Here is a 22829-nt window from a genome sequence, read left to right as displayed (position 1 = left end):
ACGTGGGAAGTTGGCCAACAGGACAGAGAGCAAGAGAAGCCTTTTGCAGACAGGGTTTTTTTTCCCCATGGGACATACCTGGGACCCTCCAAGGCAAACCACGCTTGCTTTTCTCCACAGATTTTCTCCAAGTGCTGTGCCACATGTGGCAGTTGCAGACAGTGCCGACTCAATACTTGATGTTGCACAGGACTGTAAATTCTGGTCTATGTAGTTTGTTGTGTGTGGGAATATCAGATAAGATCCTTTAATTTGGCTTGTGTCTGCTCTGCTTGGACGTTGCAGCCTATATGGCATTTCTTATCAAGGCTAGGATGTTAAATGTAGTGTCCTGGCCAAATTCCAGCCTGGATGTTTATATTCTGCTCACTTAAATGCTGCCATTGGATCATTATATGAGAGCCAACTGTGGTGCTTGTCCTTTGCTAGTAACAAATATGCCCCTACGATCTGCTTTATGGGGAGGCACATCAGCTCTCCTCTAAGGATCGTGAAGCCGTGATTCATGTTAATAATGATAGCATGCACCAGACCAGACCTTGTGGATTTTTTGTTGCCTTTTTTCTCTGTAACCTCAAGGTTTATTTGCTTACTTTTGCAGTACCTTTGATTTTCTTACAGTGTTTGTGTCCCTGAATTATCACATGATGTATCTCCTGCATGCTGCTGTACCACAAGCCCATGTAATGGGTGAAGGATAAAAACCAGATCTTTCAAATGAGGGTAGTTTCTCAAGTGTGTATTTCTTCAAGAGGCTTGTTTAGTCTGTTTCTGTTTTGCCAGAACATTGTGTTTTTAAGGAGTCTCCTCCTTTACCTGAATAAATCATGATTCCCTTTTCCTACATCAGTAGTAGAGGTTGAATCTGAGAGGGCTTGGAAGGTGTCTCCAAGAGGCATCCAAAAGCAATGAATATTTATTCATATTCTCTAAACCTTTCCACTCACCATGGCAGGACTGCCTTGTTTTTCTGTGTTTATTCAGTGCCTAACACCATGCTCCTCTCCTTATGATCTTTGTCCTGTGCTATGATTAGGAATTAGCACAGTAAAATGGTCTTTTTTAGCAATAATGTTACAAAATAATAACAGGAAGAGTGAATGAGGAGGCAGGACTTCACTTTCCCTGCTTTGCTCCTCAGGGAGATGTGTCAGGCAGATCTCTATTCCAGCAAGGCAGTTCTGTAAGGATGGAGCAGAGATCTACTTTAAGTCTTGTTATCAGTGTTGTAGCCACTGATTTCCCCTTGTAAAGAGGCTGAGTGGAGTACGCAGGGTGCTGCACCCACTGCTCACATACTTTCAATGTTAAAATGCATACGTGGGAGTGTTGGAATATTCCCATGGAGTTTCCCACTTAAGGCTGTCAGATAACCCAGAGTATATCTTGGTGAATTATAGAGTTCTTCCACAGTCTTCTTTGCTAACACTTTCCCCTTTTTGCAGGCCAAAACGAGGGATTTATTTAATTTTTATAACTCTTATTTTCTAAGTGTAAAGAATGGTAGAAATTAGTGAGCTGTAGAACAGCTTCAATCAGACATACAGACCTCTTGAAAGGTAGCGAGATTCCAGGTTTCACATAAGAGATGGGTGCCATGGGGTGGAGAAGCAGTTACAGATCTCATTCAGGCCAAGTACATGGGCATCCCGTTTCATATTTCATGTTTCTTTTCACCTGGAACATAATTAATTCAAGAAGCGAGTTCCATAAGTTATATTTTTAGACAGTCCTGGTCCCAGATGAGCAAAGGAAAACTCGTCATTTCCTCATAGCTGGGTTGCGGCAAACAGAACAAGAACAATAGCTGCTAAAGGGGCAGCTGAAGACTCGAGGTTTCTTACGTAATGTGGAGGCTGGGGTTCCCACGTGAGAACGTGTCTTTATGCGTATTCTGAAAACAGCACAACAGAAGTATTGTGTTGCGACTTGCATAATGTGTAACTCTGTTCCCAACACTTCAGTGCACACTGTTGCTAAAAGAACGCAACGTCAGAGCTTTAATAGCAAATTCATTGTGTAAACGAAACACACCAAACCCACCTCAAGTTGCCTTTGGATTCCTTGACTAATGAACAGTATCATAGAATCATAGTTGGAAGGGACCTTAAAGCTCATCCAGCTCCAACCCCTGCCACGGGCAGGAACACCTTCCACTAGAGCAGCTTGCTCCAAGCCCCTGTGTCCAACCTGGCCTTGAACACTGCCAGGGATGGGGCAGCCACAGCTTCTCTGGGCACCCTGTGCCAGCGCCTCAGCACCCTCACAGGGAAGAGCTTCTGCCTAAGAGCTCATCTCAGTCTCCCCTCTGGCAGGGTAAAGCCATTTCGCTGGTCCTGTCACTACTTGCTCTTATAAAAAGCCCCTCTCCAGTGTTCTTGCAGGCACCTTTAGGTACCTTTAGGCTGCTGGGAAGTCCCCCCATGAGCTGAACGTTTGTTTTTTCACAAGGGGTGGCCCCATTGACAGGGTCAAAGCTATGTTAAGGCTGATATTGGTCATGCAACTGGCCATAGAATGATCTAGCACTGCAAACGCTACTTCCTACGTTTTCTTCTTACTTCATCTCCACAGATGAGATCAGTGGAAAGGAAGATGGGGAGGGAATAGCATGGAGATTGCAAAACATGCTGGGAGAAATGTACTTTTCCATGCATGTCTTGCTTGCTGGACTGCACATTCTTCTTTCCCTGATGACAGTATTATGTGCTGGGGTTTGCTGGTAGCTAGGCAGCTACCCAAAGCAACAAATCCAGGTGCCAATGAAACTTTCCATTGACTGAAGTGGGTTCAAGGGAGCAGTAACAACTCACAATTCAGTCTCTTCTGAGGCCACAATACAAGGTCCTATACAATATTTTTAACTGCAAATTATTCCAAAATCACTCTCAAAGCATAATCTGTACTTCATGCTGCTTCTCTGTACCAAGGATTTAGAAGGAAAATGGGTTATTAGTACCTAGTTTACATTTTATGTTTTATCCTTCCTGGCAAGTTAAAGCTGTGGTCAATGGTTCGGCCCCAAATGGCCTTTCATTGCTCAGGCTGTCCAGACATTCATAACCTTATGAGTCCTTACCAAAGAGGCTCCTATTTGTGCCAGAAATATTGAGAGAATGCTCATGTGGAACATGCATAATGTAAGAACAAAATGGAATTCAAGGAAAGTAAGGCAATATTAATCCCTGATAAGCAGATAGAGGTGCTTAATTATTACAGATCAAAAAATCATACAAAACACTGAATGAATCTTATTCAGTCTCTCTTCTTATCCCTCTTATTCTGCTGTGTTATGTTTATATATTTAGGCTGAAAAACCCCAAAACCCTCCGGACAAGAAGCTGCTTGTGTTTTGATTCCCATATAGCCCTCAAAGATAGCATCTTCTTTGAATTTTCCAGTTAAGCCTTCTGAATTTGGTGGTACTACTCACACGTCAAGGTCCTAACACATCAGCAGGCACAGCAGAACTGGCCCTGCAGTACATAATAAATAATAAAGAAGCTCCTCCCAAAGCCAAACCTTCTGAGTAAGGGTTGCTGTTATCAGTGGGCCTGGGGAGCACCATCCATTATTAAGGTTGCCTAATACTGCACATTAGAAGATTAAGATTTTCCCACAGTTGTATAGACTTAAATTTTCCATGCTGGATATTTTTTGTGTTATAACCTTCCCCTCCCCAACTTTATCTATCTATCTATCTATCTATCTATCTATCTATCTATCTATCTATCTATCTATCATCTATCTATCTATCTATCTATCTATCTATCATCAATCTATCTACCTATCAATCTATCTATCAATCTATCTATCAATCTATCTACCTATCTTCAGCAGCAGGCTGAAAATGGGAGCCAGGATTGAGCAGAAAGACAGAGAAGCTGCATCAGTCCACTGCAGGAATGAGCACTGGTGAATGAACACCACTATAGTTATTATAGCTTTAATGTTCAGCTAAGCGTGAGGTAGTTTATTCTGCTTTCAGATGAGGTTAGTTACATTACGTGTTGCTGAGGGAGTTCATAGAGCTTTAATTCTATTTTGCAGGAACTTATCTACCCATACATCTTCATAAAGGAAAGAGGCCATCAAGGTTACATTTCAGGGAAGGATCCCGTCTTGAGGATCTCTGAATGCTTTTTCCTCCACTGAAAGAAACTAGCCACTTCAGACTGAGATGCAAAGTCTAAGCAGCTGTTTCCCAAAGGATGTCCTTTTGGAGAGCTGTTGCAGAGCTGCTGGAATGCTGTAAATTTATATCCCACTTGTACTGCTGCATACTGTCTTACCAGTGTAGAACAAGTCCCAGGATCAGATGGATGGGGGATTTGGGACCCATTATCTAGAAAGATTGAGATTTAATGTAGAAATGGAGGGAACTTGCTCGTCTTAGGGGACCTAGAATGGAGAATCAGTGCTGCTGGGAAAGATGGCAAGAAGTTAGGGATGGAATGTGAAAGAAAACAGAAATGGAAAATCATGGTCAAGCAAGACCCTGGAACTGAGAATGATCAGCTAACAGTTTACAGTTCCCTTTCCCAGCTCCCAGCAGCACAAGTGGATACAGTGATATCTCTGTTTCAGCTCTGCTGATATGGGTGTCAGTATGGGTGTCAACATGACGGAGCTCTGTTTCAAAGAAAACTTAGGAAAGAGCTCAGGAAAAGCTGTAATAAAAGGATAAAGCTGCCAAGTTGAAAGTTCCCAGCTTTTGTGTGAGCTCTTCCTAATGAGTAAGAGCTTCTCTATTGGTCCACAGCAGTTTTCTTTCTCCAGTTTAACAGTTCCTTAAAAGCTTAGGAAATTAACCATGAAAAATATGTGTTAAAGCAATGAGCACCTAAGATGGATTTTGAATTAAGGCTGCCTATGCAGCTTCAATCCGTATCTCTCTGTATATCACATGCTTAGTTCCCTTCCCCAGGAGCCCTAAAGCAGTCAATACAAAAGACTGAGTTAGTCTGGGGGTGAAACTGGGTTGTCTAATAAAGGAGGTTAGAACGACTGACTCATTTATTGCATGAGGTAAAAAAGTGTGTGATAAATTTAAATATGGATTTGCAGTATCAAAGGAAATGGTCTCATGGCCAAAGCAATTGAATAGCACACGAGGGATCTGGGCAGGGATAGGTCTTACATGATTGCAGGCAAGTCACTTGAAATGAGTTTTTCACAGTTGGCCTCTTATTGTTCGTTTTTCATTTTCTGAGTAGCTGCCTTGAGATTTTTGGGTCTCCGAACTAACATCTGCAGCTGAAGCAAAGGGAAGATTGGCTTTGAACAGAGTGAATAGTGTACAAAGTTAAATACAGAGAAAATCGAGTTGCACCAATCAATGGATACTTTTTACCTTAATCTTCATATGTGTAAGTTCTCCATCTGTAAAATTGGATTCTTTGTCTCCCAGAGGTGGTGTGAAAATGGATCCATGAATACATGTGAAGTATTCAAAGGGTACAGTGAAGAATGCCACAGAAAGGTCTATGGGGAAATGAATCATTCTGTCTTCAGAGCAGGCCTGACTGATGTGCAGTAAAAAAAAGTCTAGGGCCACACATTGAACCAGAGGAGAAAACGAAACACTGAATAGCCGCTCATTAAGTAAGCACTGTCTGTTCTGTGCATTGAATGAGGTGAAGGTCCTGTGGGAAAAGTAGTTTGCAGTGATGCAATTAAAGACTGTACCAGAATGTACACAGGGTGAGCAATGGCTTTCAGGCAACACGAGCAACTTTCATTTAGGTTTTGCCCTAGGTTTTGAGGCTTAACTTTGCAACCTCAATCACGTTCCTTTAATAATTTGGGGTGTGTCAATGTAAGACTACAGCTGAATTCTTCCTTGTGGAATATTATGTCTTATAAGAAAATACTCTCTAATCAAAAGCGAATGTGTTGCATTACTGCTTGTTTTCTTCCCATGCTGCTACGGTTAATTGCTTCTTTCCTGCGGTTGGCATGAAGACTGTTGAAGCCCAACTGCCTCAACCATGGGCTGCTTATTCAATGTGGCATGTAAGCAGCAGGGATTTCCTTGTCCCTGGCTAGAGACCTGCATACTTTACCTCTTCCATGCAAGTAGGATAAAATTAATCAGTGTTGGTTTTCTCAGCAAGCAATGAAATTTCAACCGCTGCAATGTCGGAGGAGGAAGACTCCTCAAAGGGGACCAGGAGAAAATGCATGAATGAGAAGTCTCTGCCAAGACTTGAACACTACACTTGAGTGTGTCTGAAATCTTGGGCGCAGAGAGTAAATAAGCCCCATGACAGGTCTAGCCTAAATACCCAGCACTTCCATGGCAAGTAGCCCATACTTTCACCAACCTTGGCATCATGACGAGGATAATATTTTTGCAAGGATGAACTGCACTTGAACAATGCCTCTAATGTTTCAGTGTTGTTGCAAACATGCTTTCCTTTCAGATCAGCCATATGGCTCTTCTTTGCCATGCCCCTTTTCCCTTTTCCTTTCATAGAAGTACATTTTATGTGTCTGCTGAAGAGGAAATCCCTGTCTTCTGTGCAATGCCTGGGCTCACCTGAGGACTCAGAAGACAGTGCACCTCAGTCCTGGGAATGTTGGTGTTAACACTTAGCTGATGGTTCAGTGCCAGGCTAGCTCACTGTATTTAGTGTTCCTGTATCTCAGTGTCGTAGGAGAATCTGTGTATCTCTAAGGGTATAATTTCACACTTGAATTCCATATTTTGTAGACTCCTCCCCAAACCCATTGTACTCACTAATGAAGCAGCAGGAGCAGTCTAGCTGTGCAGATGGGCCACAGAATATTGCTGGTGAAATGACAGCTGGCTCTAAACATCCAAGCATCAAAAACCCACATACAGCATCTACCCTACCCATGCTGGAGGTCAACAAGCACAAGAGGCTACTCTTTTTGGTGGTAGAATTGAAGGGGCAACCAGAATCTAAGTGGCTGCCCTATAAGTGATCCTTTTCCCCAGGAAAAGGGTCCTAAGAGCACTTTATCTCTGAGCATCACTTCACATTGATAGACAGAGAGCTGGTGCTTCACACAGAGAGAGGTAGTGTCACTCCGCTGATAAAAGATGCTGTGAGCTGTTGCAGAGTTCCCACTGGTGGAAATAAGCCCATGCTTATTTCTAGCCTGATCCACCCCACCTCCCTATATGTTCTTGACCAGAATAACTTCGTCACGAGTTTCTCAAAGGACTAATGACAGCTAGTTGTGATGCTGCTCTTACCACACCAGCGCTATTCCTTGCCATGTATAGGTCTGGTGTAAAAGTTTATGAGATAATCGGGTTAGATTTCAGTGAGGTTTTTTTAAATACTCTGCTTATTTTACCAAGCAGCGTGTACAGACCTCTCGTAGATGCCCTTGAGTGAAGCAATGTCTGAGTGGGTCAGCACTTAGCTGGAAGGGTGCTGGAGGACACTTCAGTTGTACATTAGGATCTCAGTTATTGATGTATTTCTTCAGATCTGTCATGTAGTGCAAAGGGATGACATATCATTCTTTCAAGTGAGAAGTAAAATGTCGATATGTTTTCAGCAAGGAGATGATAGTCTGGGCCTCTTCTTTTGCAGATCTGAACACCATTGTTATGTGTTGCTGAACGTTTGTGGTTGTGTGTTGAAATGTAGGAAACAAAATGTTTCAGAGAAAAAGCACTCTAAGGGTAAGATATTTTTCACAATAGAGTGTGAAACTAAACCAAGAAATGACAGAAAAAAAAATGAAAAGAGCGAAACTGAAAAAATACCAGTATTGCAATAATCTTTAAGATTATAAAAGTTCTCACTTAGTTTCCCTATGAAAACCCAGTTTTCGTAAGAACAAAGAGAAAGTTCTCTCTCAAATTGCATTCCTCTTTTGTAGACCTGAGTAAGCCTGTTCGTGGTTCTTGTGTCTGGACACCAGCTGCCACGCTGTCTACATCCATCGCAGTAATTTGGTATGAATTGATCCTTGGTACTGCAGACTTCTGTCGAGAAGGAGAAAAAAATACTTTCCATTGGCAATCCCCTTCATGCATGAGTTCCTTTAAGTGTATTTGGGGTTTCTAAATGACTTTAAAATCTCTTTTCCACTATTCATATCAATTTTACTCAGCTCCTTCGCACCCACTCAGAGGGGGCTGTCACTCAGCAACCAGCCAAATCAACCTGTGAACATAAATCAAGTCGAAGTCAGTGTCTGTGTTATTACAAGTAGACTGCTTGCACTTGGGAGTGAAGTGGTAATTTAGACGTGTTGTCAAAGGCCAGTGATGCCCCTTAAAATTGTTGAGAATTGAGCATTTTTTTTGGTGTATTATTGTCTCTTTGATTATTTAAGTTGATGGTTGAGCTTACTTTGTAACTTTCTTTAAAGGCTGGGATTGAAAAACGCTTAGAATGGTAAATTACCAGTGTAAGATTGCCGAGTTTTGTTGTACTTCAAGTTTAGGGTTTCAGATCATCAAGAGAAAAACTGAAAGGGAAAAAAGGAGTAAATTTAGCAATGAAGTAACAACTAATAGCATCTAGTATTTTGTTAGAGGAATCACCAGTAAAATAGCTGAGGTGTTTAGAACTTGCAGTGACTACCGGATGGCATGCAGAGTTAGTGATCCCCTTGAATGGTTTTATTATGTGCCTCTAAGCAACATTTACTGATTAAATTTGCATTTGCAGAGTGTCTGTGCTGGTGGCCGTATGTATTCTGCCATTTTATTGACCTGGTAAAACTTTAGTCTCGATGGCTGCTTTGGTTTCTATTCAGGCTGGTTTAGAAGTCAAAGAGTAGTTCTGCAGAAGTCTTTTCGTCTTAAGAAAGCGATTCACAAGCTGTCTCCTTTAGTTTCCTGGAATCGAGATGTTTATTTTGTGCTATGTACAACAGCAACAGTCCTGTAGATTTCATAACCTTAAACATTCAAATTACAACTTTGACTGAAATCTTCTTTCAGCACGTATTACTCAGAACATCACCAGGCAGGGCTCTAAATAACAGCACGAGGCAGAAAGTAAGTTCGATATTTCAGTTTAAATCTTTAAGCCTGGACATAAAAGTCCCAAATAAAAAAGTCTCAGTAGCTACCTTCTTTGAGGGCACATCATCCAGTTCTGTCATCCCGCTCCGAAGCAGAACAAAACGAGAACAACCAAGTGTTTGTTCCCTGAATTTCCCAGGGTGCTTCTGAGATGAGCTTTCATATCTCTTTTGAGGGTTTTTTCCCTTCCTCTGACCTTGCTGCAGAGACATTGGTGCAAGTCATTTAAGAAGATAAAGATGAACTGCTTTTGTAGTCAGGGTCATGGTCATGGTCATGGTCATGGTGTGCCACACTGCAGAACAAGTGCTACTTTCAAGTGCTGGGAAATTTTGGTGATGGTGTGTCTTCTGTTATCAATGTGAAGTAGTTTGGAAGTCCACCATGTCCCGACTAGCTTTGTAACCACCCAGGAGACAACAGTTTAAACATGGTGCTCAGGAAACCTCATCAAAGTTATGATCCAGGGACACGTGCTTTTCAAGTGGAATTTATGGGAATGGTAACCAGCTTATTACTAGTCATTTCACTTTTTAAACTAGAAGTGTAACATATCTGTCCATCTGCCGGTCTATCAATCAGTCTGTCTCCCTGCTCTTTCTGGGGGCTTTTTTGTTCCCTTTCTGCCCGCTGTTATTGTAACTGGTAGCCAAATGCAAAAGAAAGGATGTGTTAAAGAGCATGGTACCTAATAATTTCAGTTAAAAAAAGCTGAAAGACAGACTATTTTGTTCACATGAATTGTGCTTGACAGAGGCGGAGAAAATGGGCTTGATCAGAGACCCACTGGAATTAATGGAAACCTTTCCATCCATTTCAGCAGATCACCTTTCTTATTTGAAACAATTACTTGTCACCTTTCCTTCCACCACATACTACTTCACACAACAATATATATTTTTGCTTCTATGGTCTTAGAGACTCAAACATTAATGGCAAGCTCCATTTTCTCAAGCTGAACCTACTCTTGACCCTGCAGTATCTGCAGTCTGCTTTTGAACTCAGGGCTTGATCATTGACCCACATGGAAAGGATGCAGTTGCCTGAAGGAGTAACTTTTAGAAGATACCAGAAGTGTTGGAGGAGGGCTGGGATAGCTCAGCAGAGTAACTCAGATTTTGTCAGGATGTGAATTTGACTTCCACTGGCGAATAGCCTAGTGTCAGGGCAGAGCATTTGCTCTTTGCCATTTGACTGTGCTCCTGGCACAAGGCTGGGTAACCCAATGCCTCCCCTGAGAGAGCTGAGGGTCCCTCCCCAGGCTCTGGATCCCACTGATGTTTTTCTGTGCGATGACTATATTGAGCTCACAGGATCTTGTTTGATCCCTCCTGCTGCTGCTTCAAAAAAGAGTGGGTGGGTTGTTATCCCTGTTGCCAAAATCTTTGTCCAAAATCAACAAAGCCACATACGCGTTCTGGTTGACGGACTTGTGCAAACATATTTATGCAACTGTTTGTGGGATTTGACTTTCAAATAAAATTCCATGAGCAAAGCTTCAATACAGCTTTCAATTCAGAAAACAAATGAGAAGATCCATATATATCACTCAAGTGCATTTAACTGCAAATGTGTTACAACAGTCTCCGAACAACCTTTCACTATTGGTCCAGCTCGAAGGTTTGGACCGTTTCCATCTTCAGTATAATGCTGCTGTGATGTGTGGAGTTTATCCCTGTAGCCTAATACCATGGAAAGAGTGGAAATAAGGGAAGTTATAAAAAACAAACACTGTCTCCATCTGAATAATTACATTAGAGGTTTGATTATCAGGAGGTCAGGAGACAAACTGGGAAGATTAAGTTGGCAAGACTTAAAACCATTTCCATTGTCTCAAGTAAGCTCGATTGCACTTGTATTTTTGATTAATTAAACTTGGATAGCCAGAGCTTTGGCTCTGCCTATCCAAGCATAGATGAAGGTCTGACAGCATAGATGAAGGTCTCCAAGGTTCTTTTGTAGAAAATCCTAAATTAAAGGGCTGAAAAGCAACCAAGGCCAAAACCTATGTCCCTCAACGGGGCTTCATATGTAAGGTCTAGACCTTTCTACAGCGATGAAATGCTGGTTTTAACTGCAGACCAGGACAAGCTGCTGTTCAAAATACAGAATCTAGCAAGCCATAAGGGATAACAATTTCTGTATTTCATTAAAAATAAAGGAAAAACGTGAAATATTTATTGTTAGAGGGAGTGTGCTTTTGCCACCAGCAAGAGAACTTCATCACGGCCCTTGGCTTCAGGGTTTCTGTCCTGCACCTGCACAGCTTTGGCCCTGCCAACATAAACACCCTCCAAGACAGGGGCTACGTCGTCATTTCTCATGTGGGTGAAGTGCCAGGTGAAGTTATGGAGCAGTATACAGCGGTTAATGTATAAAAAGACTCTGCTGTGCTCTCTTGGACTAAATTTCCGCTCTGGGAGTTTGCATTGCAAGTAAATAGCAAGGAGCCACAGGGCTATCCAGTAGCACTTTGGGCTCCCACACTTTAATATACTTACTCTGGCCATGCTGCTTTGAGGTAGGGCAGTGCTATTAGCCCCATTTTATAAATACAGCATGCCACTGAGGTCTGCAGGACGCAGGATATTAGTTGTACTGGTAACTGAATTCCCACAGGAGCCTCGCTGCTTGTATTAGGCTTTTATAACGTGACTTACTGCCACGGTTCCTGGGAATTTTTGAATGAGCTGAAATGAGGCATTTTTATTCCTGTCTTGTGTTCTCTGGCCATCTGGCTTGCCTTGCTTTTCAAATGCATTGCTGGGGACGGGGCAAGTGGGGAGTCCTCAGCATCTCAACAACAGGTTTCCATACTAATACAGCCCCCCCAAACCATCAGAAAACCACACCAAATAAACCCCAAACCGCAGGAAAAATGTATCATTAAAAGGACAAGAAATTTCCCTTGTGTTGCTTCCTCCCATTCCTGTGACATTCCCAAGGAGTCATCATGAAAAGGAGATCCCTTGCTACCTCATCAAGTACAGGTACTTGGCCGGGTTCTACAGTTAAACACCAATATCCATGTTTCTTCATCAGAAATGGGCCCATGTTTTCAATACCTTAAAGAAAGAAACTTGTTTTTCACTGCAAGTACATGGGTTCCCAGCAAATTTTATGACTTCATTATAACATCTCCATTCATTATAACATCTCCAGGCCATTGAAAAATCAGAAAGTAATAAGTGGGTCTGCAGAAGTGTTAACGTAGCCAATCTCAGGCTCTTGCTTTTGAACACAAGGATTATCTTTTGTATTGAAGCATATTAGAGATGGAAAAGCATCTTTTTTGTAGAATGCAAGAGCTAATGTTCCAGCTTTCCAGATGAATCTGAAATACAAGAGCAACACAGACACTGTTAATAATGCAATCAAAGCAATTTAAATCCTTTTAAAGCATCCACAAAGGATCCTTTGATAAGAAGGAACTTTCATCAGCCTCAGAGGCCAGGCAGTTTAGTGTGTACTGTTTATTAAGTTTATGCATAGACAGCGGTAATTCCACTTTTGGCTGGAGAAGAGCAGCAGCAAATTATAAGACATATTTATAAGCACTAGTGTTACACTTGCTGGCTTTAAATGAAGAAATGTATTTATATTAATATAGCTCTAAATGGGGCTATTCAGTGTTTAAAGATGCAGTTTGTTTTCCATTAGTACCCTGCCTGGACACAGAACAATTCTGTAAACTTTAAAAGCTTTGGTCTTCTTTTTTTGACAAAAAGAAGGAAATTGCTACAAGTGCACACTGGGAGATGGGCTGTGAGAGTCTGTTTAGCTCAGTCATGCTGCATACTTTTTAATCTTGCTTTTAGTTCCTGCTTTTGTCCTCCTTTTCTTTGTGTGCCCCTCTAAGAGAGCTCACATGTAAAAAGCAAAGACGGGCAAAAAAAAACAGAAGTGGCTTTAGATTTGGGCCAGGGTGCTTAGAATCTCCTTTAGCAGCATCCCCCCCAAGTTTGAATGAGGAGGGAGGTGTGTGATTTTTGGGACACCTCTAGATGAAGTTTTCATCCATCCCAGGGCTGGTGGGAACTGCTTTGAGAAGCCTTAGCCCCTTGGAAGAAAGAAAGGTTTACTTTAGGTGTGCCAACAGTCTTAAGAACAGACTGCTAGTCTCTTCTGGCTTTGCTGCTGCTCCCTATTGTCCAGCTTGAGAGTAGTAGGGACTGAGAGTTCCCTCATATTCAAATGCTTTCTTCCATGAGTTTAGTGTGCTTTTTGTTGCTCTGGACTAAATCAGGATAAAGGAAGACAAATAATAGACTTGGAACAATGTCTGTTTGAAAGATTTTGATTCACCTTGAAGAAAAAAAAAAGGGGAAGATGAGTTCTCATCATGGGTCGTTGAGCACAAGCAGGAAAAGAACAATTAAATCTTCCTGCATCCACTTTGGGGTTTCCAGGTGTTAAGGAAGGGTTTTTTTTGGTTGTTGTTGTTGTCTTGGTTGGGTTTTTGTTTGTAGGCAGCAGAATTACATTGCATTTGGATCTTACTCAGTTTTAATCCAGGCTGATTTAATGCCAAGGAGAGCAGAGAGCCAGAGGCCAAGTCCAAATTTTCCTGTGCAGCAGCATGGTGAATGTCTTCCTGGCACTTCTCCATGCATTTCTATGAAATATCTTATCTTGGGATTCCAGTATGTTGGAAAAAAAAATGCTATTTAGTAGTCAGTACCTAAGTGCAGTCATGGGCCGCACCAGTAGTGACCAAAAAGGCGAAAAGATGTTCCTGGCTCTTGTAGACTTGAAAAGTGAGATTTAAACTGAGCTCGTTCCTCCCCATAGACAGCTAGAGGAAGAAGCCTCACCAGCTGTGTGCAGGTGTTGGATTAGCAGCCCTTCAGAACAAGAGGTTCTACCCAGAAACAGGAATACAGCTTTCCATAGCAGTCTCACTCATACACCTGCAGTTTACACTGAATGAAACACATCAGAAAAGACTGGGTTTCAGCCAAGAGTCGTCACCCTGTTGTGTAGCTCACCAGTAACCCACCAGAACCCATAGGGATGTTTCAGATGTGAAACAGGAGGAGGGTCCTGGTCTCTCTGCAGACCGCTGTTTATCTCCAAAAATTGATAAGGTGATATTTTGAGCCAGAAGAAAAACCTTCTATGTCTTTAAATGGGAAATGAAGACAAAAAGATCTTATAAGGCCCAAGGAGGTTTTTTAGATATTCATTTTTTTCCCTTTTGCATGAAAGTCAAGGATTTTATTGTCAGCAGCTTTATTACCCTGTTTAGTGTTTTTCACTTCATCAGTGACATGTTTTGGTCCGTATGAAAGTTATTAATAGAACTGGTTTTCCTGGGTGTGTGCTTAGATCTTTTTCAGAACCTTACCAGAGTATCTGCCAGGGAACAAATTTGGCCATAGACTTTGGTGATGCCTGTGTGCAGGTGTAACTGTTTTGGTATGTTCTGCTTGCTGGGTGCTCTATAAAGTAGTCTTCAATACATAAGCTATGAAGTAAAGGGAGAAATGAGTCAGTAGAGTTTAGGATGAATGTTGTTTATCTTATGAATACATTATCCCTGGGGACATTCAAGGCCAGGCTGGATGTGGTTCTGAGCAACCTGATCTAGTTGAACATGTCCCTGCTCATTGCAGGGGGGTGGGCTGGGTGAGCTTTGAAGGTCCTTTCCACCCCAAACCATTCCATAGTTCTGTGTTTGTGATGACATTTTATATAGTATCTTTTCTATAACGATCTGTGTCTATACTCTGTTAGGAAGACGAAGACCTCACATGTGCACATTATTTGCCAGTGGTACTTTTTAAATGATGAGTTTGGCAGCAGTGCTTTCCTAGGGCTTTGACCCACGCAGCTTTTCACCCCTGGTTTGGGTGACTTTGCAGGCGTTAAACAGGATCACGCTGCAGCAGGAGGGTCTGACTACCAAAGATACAGCTCTCAGAGCTGTTTTAGTTACACTTCATCATCACGAGCATATGGTTTCACTTCCAAGTGTTTAACATTTCCATTTCCTCAGGAAATCTTTCTTTCTATTTTTCAAGCTCTCGAAACTGGATGGATATATTTGTACTGGCAGGCGGGCCGAGAGCGACACGACCATGATCCCCAGCCCTAGGGAGCCCCTGGCTGTGGTACCCTCTTGACTCTCCATCCCCTCCCCGCATGCAGCACCTTGTGAGCATAGCTTGGGGTGCTTTATCCAGGTCTCAGGGGTGCAGCACGCTGTTAAAACAGTTTTCCCTTACTGTAACAAACTATGGCTCCTTTTCCCTGCTTTAGCTGAGAGAGGTGTTTTTCTTTCTTAGTCGACTCCAGGACCCATGCATCCCAAGAATGAACTGGGAGCAGACTCCTTTAGCTGACTTAGTGAGGCCAACAGCAAGATCAGAGCCTAAGAAAATACTTTGTGTCACCTCGAAGGAATGAAAGCAGTTGCATCATGTATTTATTGTCTGTATTGGTAGATCCAGCACTTAAATGAGCACGACTGAGGAGTGGATGGCTCCGGGGAACTGCTCTGGCTCTTGTGTTTTCAGAGATTATTTCTGGCATTTCCTTTTTCCTCATTACAAACAGGTCACCCTTCTCGTATGTTGGCCAAGTTATGCACCATAGGAGGAAGTCTGTGCTCATGTCTTCTTTATGTTTCATTTAGCCACATATGTAATAGCGTTTAGCTGCTTGTTTTCTTTTCCTGCTACACTATGAACTGCAGTGATTGCGTGTGCAATTTGCATGCCTATTTAGCTGATATCGCTAGCCCTCTAGCATCCTCTAGTACAGCGAGTGTCACCCTATCATAGCAACTTTGATAAACTAACTGCATTTTGAGCAGCAAGCCTTGCTACTGTGCATCCAATAGCACTGTAATAGAGAAAATATAGGGCAAGCTAGCTGATTAATGTATTTGTTCCTTTGTGGTTTATCCTGTTACAAATTCAGCCTATTGCATACTTTGCACTGCTTGCTTAACATGAGGAAGCTCGCTGTGGCTTTGGGCTTCAGGAAGGATTGAGTCTTGCCATCAAGCAGGCTGTGTGCTGCCGATATTCAGTGTATATATTTTATTCATAGCCTCAGAAGAGTGAGTTAGTCAAGGTAGCAGAAAACAGCATCAGACAGATGTAGTTCAACCTCCAGACCTCCCAGGAGAGCTCACCTGAGCTGCTCAGCCTCTGGCTTTGTGCTGCCCTGTGGGACATTGTGAGCTGCTGTTTTGATTCACTCAGGCTCTTTCCTCCATTGCTTACCTTAGCATTGTGTGTCTGCCCATCCCTGCAGCAATTACCTCCTCACTATAAAAGCTACTTGGTCAGGCAGCACAAGCTTGTACCATCCACAAGGACACCTCCAAGGCTGCTCAGCATCCAGGCGAACCTGCTGCCTTTCTCCTGTACATGACTGTGTCATGGTGTTCCACACTGGAGGCTCCAGCTCAAACAAACCAGTGCCATGGGCTTACTGTTGATAGATAGATAGATATATTGGAGGTCAAGTTAGGATTTACACAGTGATTTAGATCCAGTTTTATTTGCTGGAGGGTACCAAAACACTGCAATCTTCTGGATAGAATGAGTGATATCCTGATCCAAAATGAACTGGTGATGCCAGCCACAAAGTGGTGTCGATATGTTGTTCCAGACTGTTTCAGAAGAATAGAGCAGAGTAGGACCATACTGAATTAAAAGCACAGCCCAGCTAGTCCCAGCCCATGTCTTGAATGGCCACCCTGTAGGTGCTTCAAGGGGCCGGTTCCTGAAGTACAGCCATACTGCACACAGCACAGCATCAAGCAAGCACCTTCTTTCCCCTTGCAAGAGGCAGCCTTGGGGGCTCCTGGCATCTGCCACCCAGCTACAGGTCAGCAAGTCCAACATGCCATGCAGCATTTTCCATTCAGGATTGATGTCCTGGTTTCACAGAACATGGTCCCCAGGTTCTGACCCGTGATGAGCAAGCCCTTTGGCCGGGTGCTTCCATGGCAAAGGTGGGCTCCATCACAGCACAGTTCTCCTTGGTGCAGATGGAGCTGAATGGCGCAGGGGGACAAAACAAAGGGGGAATAAAAGGCATTGCAGGAGCCACTGTAGGCCTGAGAGAGAAGTAGCCAAGGCACTGACAACTTGTGTGGGTTTTGCATGTCTGTTTGCAGTGCTATGTTATGTGTTTAGGAGCTGGTTGTTTCCATAATAACAGCAAGCGCCATATGGCAGCGAGGAGGGTGGTGAGAGGAACGCTCAAGGAAACACAGTATGTTGTTTGACATGTGTGTGCTTCTAGAGGAATAACGTGTCTCAAGCAAGTACTGCTGCTCCAAACAGGCTGGAGATTTGCTGCTCTCACTAGAAAAGTATTATAGCATCACAGAATGCTATAATTGGGTTGGAAAGGGCCTTGGCGTTTGTACTGGTGCGATGCCAGTTAATGGTGCCTGCCCTTCCCTCAAGTTTTCCTGCAGATAGTCCCTGTGATGGGTAAAGGACCTTTTGCTTTACTGGGAGTGATGTTTCTGGATGGCATTTAAATACAGGGTTTAAGGGGAAATGCAGTTCTGTAAAGGAGTGCTGTGTGAACTGGAACCAGCTAGATGCCATATGCTCCATCCATTCGTTAATGCTCAGTGAGTAAATAGCACAGATTTTCAAACCTTTGAAAACACATAGTTTGCAATAATAGTTCAGTAGAGAGTGGGTTGAGCATTTCCAGAGATTAGGGGCGCTTTACTGCGTATCTAGGAGGCATCCAGGAAGGTCTCCACAAATTCCAACTTTCCCTGCCCTTTAATGTATGACTCACATTTCAGGGACTTGTAATTTGCTCCCCACATTCCCACAAACACCACCAGGCTGAGCGGTACCTTTGCAGAGTGCATATATTTCCACCACAGAAAAATGTGGAATTATTCTTTCATAATAGCTGAATGGCTTTTTGTGGGACTTGTACCAACATCAGCTCTACAAAGTTGAGCCTCTCTTGTCTGAGTCTTCAAGCCATTAATCGTGTTTGTATTTGGATACCTGAAACGTGGTGTGGCGGGGAGAAGGCAGCAGTTTTGATTTGGGGACATAGTTTCGCACTCGCTTGCAATGCTTTAAACTGCTAACCAAGCCAAAAGGCAAAGCTCCTCTCATTTTCATGCTTCTCTTCTTCTCTTTATTGCCTCTAGAGAGAGATTACTGCAGCATATGTGAAAAGCAGCCGATCGGAAGGCTTCTCTTCAGGCAGTTCTGTGAAACTCGACCCGAGCTCGAGTGCTGCATTAGGTTCCTTGACTCAGTGGTAAGTCAATTCCTGTGATATTTTGGGGTGCTTCGCAATGCTCTCCAACAGAGGAGACTCCCCTGACCCCAAGAAATGGCTGTGTCATGGGACTTTGTGTCTAACACCTTAGTAAGCAGTGGACCACAGCAGCATCCCAGCATCATTGGTGGTAGAGGGGCAGCACTGCTTGAGAGGTTGGTACCAGCACTCATGAAGCATCTCACTGGTACCAGCCTTGTGGCTCATGGGGAGCACGAGCCACGAGGCAGGAGAAGGATGTCCCAGCATGGCCTCCCTTCGTGTCAACACCCAAGCAGCTGAGATGCTCTAAGTAATGTCTTTTGATGTGGGTGAAGCCTGCAGTGCTGGGAGGCACTGGAAAGAAAGGGCAGATTATGAATGGACTGACAAGAGAGGATGAGAAGTATGATAATATAATATCCATCTCTTACCAAGCCTTTTCATCAGTAGGCTGCAGGGTGATTTAGAGAGGACATCTTTACTGTTACCCTGTTTTTTTCAAATAGGAAAAGAGAGGCACAAGGTGTAGAAGTGACCTGGTTGAGTGAAAGGGTGACCAAGAGTCTTGGTCTTGAGCGACCAAGAAACCATTTTCCACCCCAGAAAGCTATCAGTTAACCTGGCCACTGAACAACACCCTCAGCCCCAGGGGTATCCGATGTTCTTTCCCACTCTGGCAGCACTTGGCCGTGTGTTATGCCAGCAGGAGAAGCTATTCACAGTGAAGAAGTCTCTCAGTGGCTTTCTTGCTGGGAGTCTGCAGAAAGGGAGGGTGCTCATGAGCCAAAAGGCTAAATTGTACCAGGAAGATGAACTTGTCAGTGCTGAGTGTGAGTGCCCGAGGGGGGCTTTGCTCTCTGGCTGACACTGACAGTCAAAAGCAAAACAATGCATACCAACAGGAATAAAATCATGGAATAGTAAAATCAAAGAATGGTTTGGAAGGGACCTTAAAGCTCATCCAGTTCCAACCCCTGCCACGAGCAGGGACACCTTCCACTAGAGCAGCTTGCTCCAAGCCCCTGTGTCCAACCTGGCCTTCAACACTGCCAGGGATGGGGCAGCCACAGCTTCTGTGGGCACCCTGTGCCAGCGCCTCAGCACCCTCACAGGGAAGAGCTTCTGCCTAAGAGCTCATCTCAGTCTCCCCTCTGGCAGGTTAAAGCCATTCCCCTTGTCTCTACAGGCCCTTGTAAAAAGCCCCTCTCCATGGTGAAGCTGTTCTGAACTACATGGGGACGTGAGGGTTGCGCTGAAATTGTAGGTCTGGGAGAGGACACGTGGTCACTTAAAGCTTTAAAGTTTGTTAGTGCTGCAGTACGTGCAGCAAATCTGCAGCATCACAGAAAGTTTTAGATAAAGCCCTGTTCAAATCAGTTTTAGCTGGTCACAATTTCTACCTGACATTCCTAGCACCGGTTGTGATTTTCCCTAATGGAAGTTTTAGCCATCAAGACGCATGGAACTACTGCTCCTGATGAATACTCTGGGCAGATGTGCTTAAGGCTAGCAGGCAGGAGGACATTTCAGGTACCCTGGATGTGTTGGTCCTGTACTGAGCCAGTATCCTCTCATGAGTTATCTGCCACTGATAGAACACACCACACCCATCTGAGGGGAGGCATCTCCACAGAAATGCCACATCGGGTGTGATGCCTGCAGCCCTGAGGAACTGAGTGCTGGTTCTCTCTCCAGGAAGCCACAGAAACCCTTTGGGAGACAGCCGCAAAAGGCTGCTTCCAAATGGGTTTAATTTCACACAGAAGAGACAGAGCTGTCCTCGGTTTGGAGAGCATCAGCGAGGCTCTGCTCTTCTTTCATGCCTCCTTGCACCAGCAGCAGGCATCATATTTTGGTTCCATCAGCGCCCAGCAGCTGCAGAGAACAAGCCCACATTGTGTGAGCCTCGCACACACCTGGCAGTGGTAATAACATCTGGGCTAAGGGAAACATTACTGACCCCCGTATCGCTCCTGTGTGTGTCCCCCAGTGCCACCCCGTGATAACCTTTGCCTTGAGCCTCTCCCAGCAGTGACGACTTCAGGAATTGAGGGCTCTGTGTCATTTCAGTCTCCTAAAGCTCCGTGGAGCAGTGCCAAGCAACTCCGGGTCCTCTTCCCAGCATCCATGCAGCACAGGCAGCACCGGAGCTGCTAAAGCTGGTGGTGGGACTGGATTTGTGTTAAAGCTCCTTCTACGAGCAATCCTAGACTCATATCCCTAAATCTTTTTGCGAGGGTGTGTTTTGCATCCATTCCAGCATTGCTTTTGCAGGCTGGAGCTGTCCTGCAGACGTTTACCAGGCCAGTGGTCACTTCCCAGTTAGGCTCAGACTGACACTACAAGGGTTTCATTAACAAAATGCCTGGCTCTGTGGAGGTCTGAATATTTATGCTTTCTCTCTTCTTTTTAACACTAATTAACAGCAGCCTCCTTTGTTTATTGATTTCAAATTCTATATAAGCTTGCCCCAAGCCCATGAAAATCCCTGTATTAAGCAATATTAAGGTCAAGCAGCACAGCCTATAGCCATTAAATTGGATGATTGCTACTGAAACTTGCCCAGCAGGGTCACACTGTGTTGAGTGAGTGGTGGAATTCAGGCCAAGCTCTACATTAGGCAAAAAATTAGGCAAAAACGTCCTATAATGAGACCAGAAGTTCAACTTTACAGCCCTGTTCTGGGACCACCAGGAATGTGAAACCTTTTAGAGACCACCTGCTGTAACAAGCCCGAAGCAGAAGAAGCCAAGAGCCTCCATTTACTTTTGACTTAGTTATGTTTCTCGTGTGAGATGCAAAACTTAAGCTTTTGTGTAATAACTAATCAAAAGAAAAAAGAATAGAGGAAAATATTTAGCTGCTCATGGGAGGCTCACAGAGCTTTTTGTGCATTCAGAAGTAGGACCACGTCTCTTTCACGGAGCACAGCTAAGTAACTTCACCAGGTCAAGCATGGCAGAAGCCATGCCTCCCAGTTTTTAATACAGTATTTAAGCAGTGCAGGGCTGCTTTCTGAAGAAAAAGGTTTTGTATCATTAAATTGTGCATGCATGTAGGTGGGTTTCTGTCAGTTCCCTCTGAAACCTGTGAATAACTTGGCCAGCTTCAGCCCATAACTGAGATTGAAGTGCTCAGAGGCATGAAGTTTCTATGTGTTTTCTGAGAACACTGTCTGGGTAATGAGCCACAATCTATCAACCATAAAACACACTTCAAAGATATGTGGTTTGTAAGCAGTAGGCCCCAGCTTTGAATGATAAAAGTGGTAAGAACAAAGAGATTCAGAGCTTTGCAGTTCAGCACTGGTGGAGCTATGATGTTTGGTTCCCACCACTGCTATGGGACCATCATAGTGGCCATCAGTCTGGCTGATTGGCCAGGAAATGGGGCAACAGCAGCCTTTTCTCCTAGCTGATATGGCTATCTCTTATTATGGATATTGTGCAAACAACTTCATGACAGAGGTCCTGACTTGACTGAATAAAATACCTAGTAGGAAGTACCAATGGCTGCAGCTTGTGCCTCTGAATGCATTGTGTGCTTACCTGTGTATATGTGAACACAAAGATCTTCCATGAATAATTTACCAAACCCTTAGGTAGCCTTTCAGATGAAGAAACTGTGTGAACATAAGCTATTAGCATTAAATGGAGATGGTTTATGATTAAAACAGTTCCCGTACAGCTGTTAACAAAGAATCCCCATCGCTGGTAGTGTTCAAGGCCAGGTTGGATGGGGCTTGGAGCAACCTGATCTAGTGAAAGATGTCCCTTTCCTAGTTGGAACTGGATGATCTTTAAGGTCCCTTCCAACCCAAACCATTCTGTGATTCTATGAGTCCACGCACAGCCCTAAAGCACGCTCTGCTGTACTTACAAATATTTTGGCGACATCATGCAGCTTTGGAGCTGTTGAAAGACAGCCCTTAAAATAAAGTGTTAGGGGATATGTTTCCTGTGCTGAAAGGCAGATCAGTGAGCAGGGAATCTGCTAGCGAGACGCATTTCCTTCCCCGCAGCCCATGCCTCCAGCACAAGAAGGCGGCAATTCAGCACCTTCTCACCCCTGTCCCCTTCTCAACAGCACATTCCTGGGGTGCCAGCTCCTGACGTTTGCACCTTCTCTCCTGTGATTTTTGTGTGCCGTTATAATGAAGACTTTAGCTTCTGGACTCCCTTTCCTGCTTCATCTACTCACACTCATAATTTTGTGTTATTATTTTTTTCCAGTCAAGGGCTTTTAACATTTTAATGTGGACCAGATTTAGAGGGACTGAAGGAGAATGTGGCTATTTCTCGTCAAGGTTTTGTCTCTAACCTGCATGATGTTATTTCTTTGCACTAAAGTCACACAGAAATACATCCTCTGGGGGAAATTAGCCCCTCTCCAGGTTGTTTCTGCTTGTGCCATCCAGGCATAGGGCTGGGGGGTGAGAGGCACAATCTCAGGTGGACTTTTCAGCTGAACGCATCACTAGACATTGCACTTATCTGGGGTAGAAGGATGAAGAAGCATCCATTTAATGCCATTTGTAAAAACCCTG

The 22829-nt window shown here is 43.7% G+C and overlaps 1 protein-coding gene across 1 annotated transcript in view; it reads left to right on the top strand.

The window, feature by feature from the left end:
* The window catches only part of GRK5 (G protein-coupled receptor kinase 5), a 162005-nt gene that overhangs the window by 86620 nt on the left and 52556 nt on the right, over positions 1–22829 (top strand). The window contains exon 3 of the mRNA XM_057417359.1: positions 18168–18280. Coding sequence (XP_057273342.1) covers positions 18168–18280 — 113 coding nt within the window. The remainder of the gene's footprint in view (positions 1–18167; positions 18281–22829) is intronic.

The sequence above is a fragment of the Pezoporus wallicus genome, unplaced genomic scaffold, assembly GCF_028554395.1.
Source record: "Pezoporus wallicus isolate ANWC-B61680 ecotype Strahan unplaced genomic scaffold, APGP_CSIRO_Pwel_v1 contig_8188, whole genome shotgun sequence".
NCBI classification, from domain to species: Eukaryota; Metazoa; Chordata; class Aves; order Psittaciformes; family Psittacidae; genus Pezoporus; species Pezoporus wallicus.
The sequence above is the reverse complement of the archived record's forward strand: the minus strand, read 5'-3'. Positions and strand labels throughout refer to the sequence as shown.